The following is a 13,045-nucleotide window of genomic DNA, read 5'->3' on the forward strand; positions in this document are numbered from 1 at the left end:
CATAAAAAAGGGAAGTTGTATTTTCTCTATGAAGTAGGACAAAGCATTTCAGCTTACCTCTTTTCCTGTCTTCTCACTGTTGGCGGAGATAAATCCCTTTAAAGACCATTTCTAATGTAAAAAACAAACAGATAAACAAAAAACCCAAACAAACAAACAAACAAAAACCAGTGTTTTAACTAACAGCCAGAAATATTACTGCCCCCTCGGGTGAGTCTCTGCTCAAGGATATTGCCTCTCTTTAGTGCCCATTACTCTTAACATTCTATTCTAAATAACAGGCACACCCCAGATCCTTTAGTTAACTAAGCAGCAAGACTTTATTGTAAGGCAGGTTAACCAGCTGTTTGATCTTTTCTGCTGTAATTTGTGTGTTTTGTCACTTGACTGAGTGTGCCCTTATCTACCCCTTTCAATTTCTTTCCCTGCCACAGAGCTGTCTTTCAGCCGCCCTTCTTCAGGTTCTCTCAGGTTTCGTTGTCTCTTTATGAGAGAAAAGTTAGTCAGTGAACTGAGCAGCTCTCTGTCGAGTTACGCTAGATATAGTCTAGTTTCTCTCTGTCTCTTTTTCTCCCTCCCTCCCCACTCTTTTTTTTGAAAAAGGGTTTCTCTGTGTAGCTCTGGGTGTCCTGGAACTCGCTCTGTAGACCAGGCTGGCTATGAACTCCGAGGTCCACCTGATTCTACCTCCTGAGTGCGGGGACTAAAGTTATGTGCCATTACTACCCTGGTGTGTGTGTGTGTGTGTTTACAGTCTAGTTTTTAACAATGGGATTAAAGCAGCAACTCTACTCAAATAACTTTATTTTTTGAGACACTGACCAATGTAGTCCAGGCTAGCCTCACACTTGCTGTGTAGCACAGGTTGACTTTGAACTTCCAGTTTCCTGCCTGCACTCCCTGAGTGTTGGATTTTTCAGTTGAACACCACTGTACCTGCTTTTCTGTGATGTTGGGGCTAGAACCCAGGGCCTTGTGCATGCTAGACAAGCATTTTTTTTTTGTTGTTAAATACAAAGATTTATCTCTTTATTTATTTTTATGTGTGAGTGCTTAGCTTACATGTATGAATGCAAACCATATGCATGCCCAGTGCCTGTGGAGGTAAGAAGATGGTGTCAGATACCCTGGAACTGGAGTTTTACATGGTTATGAAGCACCATGTGGGTGCTCGGAGTTAAATTTGGGTCCTCTAAGAAGGGCAGCTAGTTCTCTTAACCACCGGGCTGTCTCTCCAGCCCACACAACTTTATTTAATAACTTTATGCATCGATAGAGGGATCTTAGAGCTAAAATTGTAATGCACATCTAACCCCAAGGTCATTGGTAAGCCAGGCAAGTGGATACTTTTCCGAATGCAGACAAACCTGTTACTGTTTTCATTCTGTAACTTTCAGGACTTGCTCAGCACTGCGGAGGCGAGAACAGCTCTAGAAAAGGAAGCTAAGCTCTACCAAGAACGGCTGCTTGCTTCTCAGCGAGCCTGGGATGCTTCGAAGCAGGAGCTGAACCAGCTGAGGAAAAGCTGCCAGCAGCTGGACGTGAGCTTGAAGGCCAGCAGGGAGGCCGCCACAGCCTCGCAAAGCCAGAACTCCTGCTTCAGGGAGAAACTTGCGGCTCTTCTTTGCAGCCGATTCGACATAGCTGAGTCCACAGAGGACGCCATATTGGAGAGGATTCGAAAGCTAGGCCTTGAGGAAGAGAGCCAGAAAAGGGTGAGTAGTCCAGGGCCATTTATAACGTCCTCGGCCTTCGCTCAGCGTGTTCAGCCGCCATTTGTTGGAATTAGTTAACATATAATGGAACATGTTTGCTCCACTTCCAGCTGTACATAGGAAGGTGGGAGCCGTTCATGGAGTTGGCCATCATTCACGGAGTTGGAGCTGTCCATACTGAGTCCCGTCTCTCCATGCATTTACTCATGGTGGTGTAAACTCCCCTAAGACCCTGAGGTCATGGCTTCTGAAGTTTTCAATGACGTTCTTTCTCTGTTTCTTTGTCTCTTCTCCCTCCTCTGCCTCCACGCTTCTGTGTCTTGTATGTATGTATGTATGTATGTATGTATGTATGTATGTATGTGCATGTGTCTGGGAGCATGTAAGGGCATGAGCCTGAGCTGACTGGAGGTAACTACCCGGAGTCTACTTTTCAGAGACAGGCTCTTTGACTCAATCCCAGAGCTTGGCAATGTAGCAAGCCTCACTAGACAGCCTGGTCTGAAGAGCCCCTGTTTTTGCCTTTCAAGGTTAGAGTTACAGGCAAGCGACCAGGCTCCTAGGGACTGCTATTTAATGTTGGTTCTGGAGGCCCACGCCTGGCTCTCTTGCTCACACAGTGAGCAATTTAAGCTTGGGGCCATCTTCCCAGCCCCAATCATTTCTTTTTTCTTTTCTGCAATGTTGATGATAAAACCCAGACTTTCACACTTGGAAGGAAGTTCTATCACTGAACTACCTTTCTGACTTTTAAAGATTTTACTTTCTCGTCTTACTAGCAACTAGTGCAAAGTTCACAGTCTCTGCTCAAAACTGCAAAATTCTTCTGGTTCATCGTGTTTTCTTTTTGGGGAGATGTTTTTGGGGTAGAGTTTCATTATGTAGCCCAGGCTGGCTTCTGACTCACAGTAATCCCCCTGCTGTATAATGTTCCATGTGCTAGAATTGCAGACTTGTTCTACCACACTCTCCAGCATGCATTTGAACCTAGGATATTCATGGGCTTATTAAATAAATATACAACAAAACCATATATCAACCACACACAGCTCTCTACAAGGGGTTCAGACTGTTCCTCATCGCCAGACACAATTACTGTGCTAACACGGAACCGGTGAGCCAGATGAATGGAGACTATAAATTGCCTGAGCTATTTATGATGAGGATTTGCTATCCCGAAAGGTCAGGTCAGGCCAAATCTGCCTAGAAAATAACTTACAAATATTTACCTCGAAGGTTATTGTTTATTAGAGGCATTCAGTAGAAGAGTTGTTATATACCCTTATCACACTGTCTGGCTAATCAAAGCAACAAATGTTAACTATTGCTGCTGTGTTTCTTCCCCTCCATCCTCCCTTCTGTCCTCTCCATACTGTGCTGAGTCCCAGGAGAGCCAGTGAGGAGACCTACTTCATAAATAGTAACAGGGACCATTCGGGTATAGAGTAGATTCATGTTTAATTTTGCCATTATTCATACTGTTAACAACTGTCATTATCTACAAAGTTCTATTTAGTGGAGTTGACATCAGCTCAGACTGTTACAGGGATTGTCGATGTCAGATTAGGATGTTTGTCCTAAGTAATGAGCTTTGAAAGTAAACGGCATCATGTGCTTGCTGTCTTAGTTAGGGTTTCACTGCTGTGAACAGACACCATGACCAAGACAACTCTTATAAAGGACAACATTTAATTGGGGCTGGCTTACAGTTTCAGAGGTTTAGTCCATTATCATCATGGTAGGAAGCATGACAGCATCTCAGAAGACATGATGCTGGAGAAGCCAAGAGTTCTACATCTTGATTGGAAGGCAGCCAGAAAGAGGCTCCCATACTGGGCAGAGCCCGAACATAAGAAGAGACCTTAAAGTCCACACCCACAGTGACACACTTTGTCTAACATGGCCATACCTACTTCAGCAAGGCCACACCTCCTAACAGTACTACTCCCTGTGGACCAAGCATTCAAACATATCTGTCTATGGGGGCCATATCTGTTCTAACCACCACACACGTGCCTGTAGAATTGCATTATGGGTAGTTCTGTTGATGTTAGACTCACTCAAAGGAGAAGAGTCGTCTTGTCACTCACCTACAGGTCAGTACTGTCTTCTGTGTTCTCCTCTCCTTCTCCTGTCCCTGGAAACTATAGTTTTTGCTCTCTAGTGATTTATATTTGATTTATAAATATATATTTAAATATTTATTTCTATTTATTTCTATTTATATAAAAATATTTATATTTCTATTTTAAGAATCTGCATATAGCTGAGATCATGTAATATTTTTCTTTCTGTGTCTGATTTCTTTCACTTAACACAGTATCCTCTAGGTCCACCCATGTTGTAGTAAAAACGTTAATAGGGGAGATGATAGAGTCACTAATCTGTTCTAAGATATTTACTAAATATGTCTCTCAGACCATATATCTTTAATATACTTTAAATTTGCACAATAATTTTTATTTTTTTCCTTTTTTGTGAGTGAGTGAATGTGGAAGGTATGTGAGCATACATATGTATGTGTGCATATGTGTGTGTGTGTGTGTGCATATGTGTGTGTGTGTGTGTATGTATGTGAGAGTGTGTGTGTTTATAAGTGAAGACAATGTGACCCTTGGGTCAACATTGTCTCTCAGGTACCATCTAGTTATTTTCCTTTTTTGAACAAGGTCTCTCACTAGCCTGAAATTCACTAATAGGCTAGGCTGCCTGGTCATTGAGCCTCAGGGGTCTGTCTCTCTCTACCTCACCACGCCTTGCCTCTATTATGTGAGTTCTGTTGGCTGAATCCAGGTCCTGATCCTTCCAATGCAAGTGATTTACTGACTGAGCCCTCTCAACAGCCTTACAACAGCTTTTTAAAAAATAGTTAGTTTAGGAATGCATTTGTAAATAAAGAAAAAATGCATGCATGCTCTTCAAGCAGTTCTCGTGGCCTCTTTGGCCCATGCACAGTGTTTTTTCCCCCTCCCCTGGGCTGCAGCCTGTATCGTATATACCCCACTGAGGGTAAGGCCATTTGTTCCTGTGGCTCAGTTTACACCTAGGTACTCAATGAGTGGAAGAAAACATTTACAGAACTGGGACGAACTCCAGGAAGTTGTCTTGCGTGGTGATGCATGTGTGTGTGTGTGTGTGTGTGTGTGTGTTAATAGTTAATGTCCCCCCCCATTTTATTGCTTTTCACTCTACACATCTCAGCTTCTCCCTTGCTATTTTAATTCCAACATGAGGAACATGGCATACAGTTGCCAGCATGATGCATATGTTTATTTTCTAAAGCAAAGTAGTGAAATAGGTTAGGCTAGTTATGCCTCCGTCCCTCCCTCCCTTTTTCCCTCCCTCCACCCCTCTCTTCCTGCCTCTCTCCCTCCCCATACAAATAAGAACAATTCAGTCTTTTTAGTAGCTTTCTCCATCTCCCCTACCCTGTAATTTTTCTCAGTAGCCACCCTTCCCATTAAACAACCCCAAATCAAGCATATAGCTGGTGTCTCGTGTGACTCCTCTTCAAGTAAAATCAGGAGAAAATGGATTCTGCACATTGTCTTAGAAATGTTTTTGACGAACGGGTGCTTTAAAAATGGATGAATCTGTGCGGAGGAGGCTGCTTCTCCCTGCCAGCTGCCATGGCTACAGGCAGCCAGCTGTTGAGTTATGCTGTGTGAAGGCTTGTCTTGGTACAGTGTCCATCTCCTGTGCATTCTTACCTGCAGGACGTTGCTTCTCTTGTTTCCTCCTTCCTTGGCTATCTGTCCTTTCTCTCCTAGATTTCCAGTTCTTAGTAGAATCGAGGACACCACCCCTCACTTCTTTAGTAAGTCATGTCTACTTCTTCCTTGAATTTCTGCTTCTGGCAAAATTTTAATTTTCTCTTAAAAAAAACCTATCATATCTTAGAGCAGGTTCTGTTGATATTTAGACTGCATATCTTGTTATTTATATATTTTGAAGAGAAGATCTTGCTATGTAGCCAGACTGTTCTTGAACTCATGATCTTCTTACCTTGGCCTCCTAGGTGCTGAGTGTGCACCATCATAGCCAGCTTTGTATGGGATAATGTGTGTGTGTACATGTGTGTATGTGTATGCATATATATGTATGTATATATGTGCATGTGTGTATATATGTGTGTGTATGTATATATGTGCTTGTGTGTGTGGCAGATGGTGGTAGCATCTTGTGTATTCTAGGGTATTAGTAGCATCCCTAATCTCTTTCTGTTAGATTCCAATGGGACCCTCAGCCTCGGTTTGAGACACCCACTGTGTCTTCAGACATAGCCAAATGCCTCTCTGTCAAGAGCACAGTCATCCCTGGTTGAAACCCTCTGCTTCAGAGGAAGGTCCTACTGCTGGATTCAAAAAGGACTTTTTGGATGTTATTTAGCCTTGAATTTCAGGACATGTAACAGATGTTTAAGAACAAGGGCTCTTTGCATGACGGCCAAAACATGCAGCACGGTTTAAAGATTTTACTCACACATGCCCTGCAAGCAAATCTCATGGCCTCTTTAGCCCAATGCACAGTTTTGTTTTTGTTTTTCCTGAGCTGCATCCTGTAATGTATATAAATCACTGAGGGTAAGTCTATTTTTTTCTATGATTTAGTTTACATATAGTAAATTTTTGAGGTAAAAACTTCCACAGTTTGAGGTCTCTCCTAACTTACTAATCTGGGTGGGAATTGATTCTGTAGAGGATATGTATGACCTGATCAGTTTGTCTTCATTTCTTAAACTAAATATAGAGTCACACAAGCCTGTTGACTGATACAGACAGTCTGCTCTTTCTGCTTTTCTTTACTTACTAACCTCACTTGGAAAGTCTCACAGTCTGGAGGCTCTGCAGGTGCCGTGGACCCAGCTTCCTGTTCCCAAAGACCGGAGGGAAGTTCCATACCCCAAGTCCTCCAAATCTCACACCCCACCATCATTTCCCTGTCACTTCCTAGAGCAGACATTTCCCAGGAAGTGCCTGCATGCTCCCTCCCGGGTGCAGCAGTGTCTGGACAGCTGGAGGTGTGGTGTCCCCATCTTCCCTAGTTGTATTTGATTCCTAGACTGCATGAACAGTGTGCCACTCACTGGGTTATGCCAACAGGACTTCCTAGCTTATGGTTCTGGCAGTTAGAATTCTACAGTCAAGGTGTAGTTAGGGCTGGCTCCTGTGTTCATACATCTTACCTGGCTTCTGATGGCCCTGGGTCCTCCCTGGCTGGCACATGGGTTCTCTCCACAGTATCTTCCTTTTATGTATGTCTGTTTTTGCATCCGAGTTTCTCCTTTTATAAAGACAGTGGACAAAATAACCAGATCTCACCCCAATTACCTTCTTGTAAATTGGTTGTCTCTGCGAAGATCTTATGTCTAAATAAGTCCCATTCTTAAGGTTCTGGATTAAACCAACCTATTTCCCCTCCCCATCCCCCCACCCCATACCAAGCTAATCTATAACAAAAGTTGGCTTGAACAAAGAGGGAGGGAGCTGGGTTAGATGGTCCATATTGTTCACCACACATACTGACAAGAAGGAGGAACTTGGTTGATGTTATGCCTTGCTACCCAACAACTTATTTTATATACTTCCAAAAATGAAAAATATTAATTGACTAAGAAGAAAAAGTTGTTTCTGTCCAAAAGATGCGAGTCCTTAAGGATCCTTAGCATCCTTAGGATGCTTTTTCTGGCCACAAAGCTCTTGTGTTGTTTGGTAGAGCTTCAGAGCAAAAGGCCTCTCTGGGGAGATCAGCTGATCCTTGTCCTTGGGAGGTGAGTTACTTCTGAGGGCATTCTGCCTTAGCTTCCCGAATCTCTGTTGCTTCTTTTTGGAGGATGGTTTGCTAAAGTGCCTTTTTAATTAACCAGGTTGAAGTGCGTATTTTTTTGTGGCATGCCCATCCATTGTCAAGCCCCTACATCCTCAGCAGAGAAACCCTCAGAACATCAAGTATACCTTTGGATGGCACTAAGGAAGGATGGGAGAAGAAGTCTGTTGGTTTTTTTAGACTTCTTGGTGTAAAAAACAGCAGTATGGTTTGGGTGGGAACACAGGCAACTGGTATCTGGTGTTCCCAAGAATGTAGTCAGATGACACTTAATTCTTTGGAATAAATTTATATAATTTAGTTCTGAAAAAACAAACAGCCAACCAAACAAACAACCTCAGGATGTTGTATTCCCTGATAGCTAGCCGTGCTTCTGAAGCTCAGCTTTGTGATGGGATAAATTGCTCCACTTAAGACCCAGGACTCTGGTGTAGCAGTTTGATACATTCTGAGCAGTTCAACCACCTACTTATTAGTAGTCTGCAAGCCTGAGTTCAACTTTCAAGACTCTTTGGAGTATTCTTGGGTCCACACAGTTGGTGTGCAGGAAGAATTCTCTTGGCTTTATTTGACTCAAATGCTTTTGTCTCTCATATGTCTTTTATAGAAAGATTTCTAGTTGACCAAAGACTATAGCTAAAAAGGTTAGGAAACACAGGAAAATTTCTTTCTTTCATTATTTTGAGATGGGATCTCATTTAGCTAAGGCTGGCCTTGGACTAGTTTTGTAGCCAAGTATATCCTGATTTTTCTGTCTCCACCTCCCAAGTGCTGGTATTGTAAGCATAGGCCACCACATATGGTCAACAGAGGGAAATTTCTGAAGGTTAAAAAAAAAAAAACTCTTTAAGGAAAGAACATATGATTGGTTGAATCCATACTTTGGAGCGGAAATACTGATGAGAAGGACAGACACACTGTTCTGAACTCCAAGCATGTGTTCTGGTGATGGTTCTAGGAGCTGACAATGCAAATTGAGGCTTTTCAGAATCTTCTGCTCTGTGATAAAATTAATTTTTTTCCCTGGGGAAAAATAGTTTCTCAAATATGGCTCTGAGTAATTTACCACCAGACACTGATGTGAAATACCCATTGAAGTACAGAATGAATTGTATTATAGGCTTGGTACTCTGAAATCCATAAAAGCATAGAGGGAGGCTTTAGTTTGTTCAGTCTAGCTTCTTCCAGGTGTCACTTGGGTCCACTCTGGGACAAGTAGTTGATGGGCCTCTGGCCTTCTCCACTGACCGGGAACCCCTACCTGTTTGTTGCCTAATGTTTAGAGAGTTTTAATCACCAGAAGAAACATTCTCTTTTCTTGTATAAGGATGCTTGGGCTGGGAGTGGGGACATTGAAGTATGTCTTACGTAGATCAGGCTAGCCTGGAACTCCCGACAGTCTTGCTTCTTTCTATCTTCCAATGCTGAGAATGTTCTGTTTTGTTTATAATGGTGAATTGTTTTAGAGATTGAAGACAATCTCATACAGGGTAGGCACAAGGTGTACAACTGATTTATGTGCCCAGCTCTGTGATGAATTCTTTTGAAAGTCTTTTAAAATGCATTTGTTTTATTATTTTAATATGTGAGTATTTTGCCTATATGTGTGTATATGTACCTTGGAGGTCAGGAGAGGTCACTGGGACTGAGGTTACAGAAGTAGTGAACTACCATGTAGGTTCTGGGACTTGAACCCTGGTCCTCTATAAGAACAACAAATGCTCTTAATCAATGATCCATGCCTCTCGCCCCTTATGGTGGATTCTTAATGCAACCATTGAAATACTAATAATTTTGAATGACATAAAATGATTTTTAAAATGCTACTAGGTAAAAACAGAAAAAAGACAGAAAGTTGTATATATAACATAGTCTTGACTTTTTCCTAACAATATAAAACTGACACATTATTTTAAACACATAATTGTGGTCTCTGTTTGGAGGATCATAGAAGATTTTTTTTTCTTTTTTGCCAATTTATATTTTTGGCCCTTAATGAACATTTTACAATACATATTTATTATATTGCATTATATTACATAGGGGTGAATGAAAACTCAAGTAAATGTGGACTTTCTTTTCTAATTTATGTTTATTGGGCCTTCATTGAAGGTGTGAGGGTGAGCCAGATCAATTTTTTTTTCCGAGACAGGGTTTCTCTGTGTAGCCCTGGCTGTCCTGGAACTCACTCTGTAGACCAGGCTGGCCTCAAACTCAGAAATCCGCCTGCCTCTGCCTCCCACGTGCTGGGATTAAAGGCGTGCGCCCCCACCGCCCGAGGCAGATCAAATATCATCTATAATGGTATTTGAAAAGCTTTGCTGGCAGCTTCAGTGCCTTGCATCAGCATCTCTGTAGAAATGACTCGGGTGCAGCGAAGAGCCTGCTTCCTGTTCTTACTTTAGATTGTAACAAAGCTAAAGCAGTCATGGCAATTGACATTGTAGTGCTGTGTAAACATCCATTACTCTTTTCCTTTCTGCTTCCAAAGACAAGAGAAAACATATTTATCCACCAGTGGTTTATCCCAGTTTTATAGTGCTCAACGTTTCCTAAAAAACGAATTCACAAAAAATCATTGTGGGTGGTCTGAAAGTGCATGTTAAGTGGGTGATTAGACTTTTGCTCTTGGTTTCAGGGGACAGGACCATCAAGATAAAAGGCAGGGGTTCTTGGGAAGGATGCCAATACTGGGGGAATGTTTGGTGTCACTATATTAAAAAGAATTTGACCTTTCAGACCTTTCAGATACTAAAATGATAATATTAGTATATGAGTATGCCACTGAAGTCTATGACATGAATAACCAATATTCATTAGAAGGCTAAATAGAAGTCCCTCCAGGCTGCTTCTCATGATGAATAAACAAAATCTTTAATCGACGAGGTGTGGTGGAAGAGTCTCTCTTAGGGAAACAATATTTTTGTGGTTCTTGAAATTACTTTTTGGGGCTGGAGAGATGGCTCAGCGGTTAAGAGCACTGACTGCTCTTCCAGAGGTCCTGAGTTCAAATCCCAGCAACCACATGGTGGCTCACAACCATCCATAATGAGATTGGATGCCGTCTTCTGGTGTGTCTGAAGACAGCTACAGTGTACTCATCAATAAAATAAATAAATAAATAAATAAATATTAAAAAAAAGAAATTACTTTTTGTCTGAACCTTTTCCCCTTCCATCTTAGCTTTGAAATCTCTAAGTTTATAACAGTTTTAGAGGTAAGTAAATGATATCTGTAAATATTTACTGACTAAAGTTGTTGAAAGAATTATAGAAAAATGAAAAACATCCACCACTATCAGTTTGATACCTGTCTTAGTTAGGTTTCACTGCTGTGAACAGACACCATGACCAAGGCAATCCTTAAAAGGACAACATTTAATTGAGGCTGGCTTACAGGTTTGGAGGTTCAGTCCATTATCATCAAGGCTGGAGCAAGGCAGTGTTTGTCCAGGCAGACATGGCCCTAGAGGAACTGAGAGTTCTACATCTTGTTCTGAAGGCAAACAGGAGAAGACTGGCTCCCATGTGGCTGGGAGGACGGTCTCATTGCCCACCCACACAGTGACACACTTCTTTCAACAATGTCACACCAACTCCAACAAGGCTCACACCTCCTAATAGTGCCACTCCCTGGACCAAGCATATTAAACCACCATGATCACAAATACAGATTTATTTCAAACAGAGGAAAACACAGCTACAAAATGACCTATTTTAAATATAATTTCTACAAGGAATCTGGAAGTGGGCATTGTAGTGGTTCTTCTTGGATGGAGTGATGGATCGGAACACTTAGCTGAGTCTAAACAAGGCTTCCCTTTCTTCTCCGTCTTTGTTTCCAGATGGTCTCCCATCTTGAAGCCCAGGTCTCCGAGCTTGTTGGGAAGTTGGGAAAGGAATCTGAATCTCACGAGAAAGCCCTGCAGAGGGCCCACGAGGCAGAAAAGAAGTTGGAGGCCCTTCAGGGTCAGCTGAGTCACCTGGAGGGAGAGCTGCTTTCTGGAGACGTCGTGAGAGACAACTTGAATCTAGAGAAGCAAAAAGTAATAACGGGATGGCGAGTCCATGGCGCAAGTGTCTGTCATATGCTAAAACTGTACCTGAGAATGTTCTGAACATTGCAGTGTTTACACTGATCATGTCTTGAGTTACAAGCAAATTCCAAGGAATAAGCCTTTTCCTATTGTTTAGGGTTCTTTTGATTGTCAATCCAGGTGACCTGGTATATATTTATTGTATGTCCATTGTCTAAGATATTGATAGGTTTGGGGTACGTCAAGTATGGGTGATAATATTCTCTATTATTAAAGGTTCAGGGTTTAATAGATGAGACAGGCATTAAAATACACTGCTATACTAATATATATATTATAGCTGTTATAGTATTAATAAAGTATTGTAGTCATTTCTGGATAAGGAGATTTTACACAGATCAATTTATCTCTGAAGGATAAATAGGATTATGGTATGGGGAGAGGCAGGTGCTATGGGAGAAACAGTTTAAACAAAGGCCGGAAGCCTTGTAAATGCTGTACTCAGAGCACGCAAAACGAGTTATCACACTTGGTGGCCTGCTGCATTCTTAGTAGGGCTACAACAAAGTGAAGGATGGGATGCTGAGATCTTTTTAGATCTGAAAATCCCTTTTCTCCTGTAGAATAGAAGGCATAATTCATTACTGTGAACATCCCAGTGCATTCATTTGCTGCCTGGTGATGTTTTTGTCGGTGGTAGGCTGTTTGTATGACAGCGGTCCTGTATGATCATGCTGCACAGAGGCAGAACATATGCTTACCATGCACAAAGCCCTAGGCCACATACTCAGCACCTCAAAAGTTAAAAAATGATAAACGCGTCAAGTGATATTGACACTGTCTGTGATGCTCACCCAGCGACAGCACTGTCTGATCCTGCAGGTTTAGAACCTAGATCTATTGTTGAACAATTCACGCCTGGTGGAGAGGAGATGCCATGATGGGACAGTACCTACCCTGAAGGGATAATACCAATAGGTTAGAGGAGACAAGAAGAGAGTGAGAGAATAGTCCCCCTCCCCCAAGGACCTGAGTATGGGGAGGGCATCATGACTTTGATGTTCTACAGAACAGTAAGTAAGTGGGCCCACTTGCTCTGTGCTCAGTGTGAGTAGAAGGGAAGGGGTGGGGAGTCATGAGAAGAATGCCAAAAAGCAGAGTTGAAGAAAGGTATCATTGGTAATGGTGAAGAGGTCAGAGCTTGTCAGCTACAAGGGTCCATGGGAGAGAGGGCAGGAACCGAAAAGGAGGCACAGAGGATCATGAATATAGAGACAGCATTTGTCGTGACAGATACTCTTTGGTATTTTGATATTTTGGTTAAGAAAATTGTCTCTGGAGACTAACTCCTTTTCATTCTTTTGTACTTAAAAGAGACTGAGGAGCCAGGCAGTGGTGGCGCATGCCTTTAATCCCAGCACTTGGGAGGCGGAGGCAGGCAGATCTGTGAGTTCGAGACCAGCCTGGT

At 42.2% G+C, this 13,045-nt stretch overlaps 1 protein-coding gene across 1 annotated transcript in view; it reads left to right on the forward strand.

Moving 5' to 3' along the window:
* Ccdc170 (coiled-coil domain containing 170) overlaps positions 1–13,045 on the forward strand; it is a 55,087-nt gene that overhangs the window by 22,049 nt on the left and 19,993 nt on the right. The window contains exons 6-7 of the mRNA XM_028764358.1: positions 1,398–1,715; positions 11,386–11,586. Of these exons, the coding sequence (XP_028620191.1) occupies positions 1,398–1,715; positions 11,386–11,586 (519 nt within the window). The remainder of the gene's footprint in view (positions 1–1,397; positions 1,716–11,385; positions 11,587–13,045) is intronic.

The sequence above is a fragment of the Grammomys surdaster genome, unplaced genomic scaffold (assembly GCF_004785775.1).
Source record: "Grammomys surdaster isolate TR1022 unplaced genomic scaffold, NIH_TR_1.0 143, whole genome shotgun sequence".
Taxonomy (NCBI): Eukaryota; Metazoa; Chordata; class Mammalia; order Rodentia; family Muridae; genus Grammomys; species Grammomys surdaster.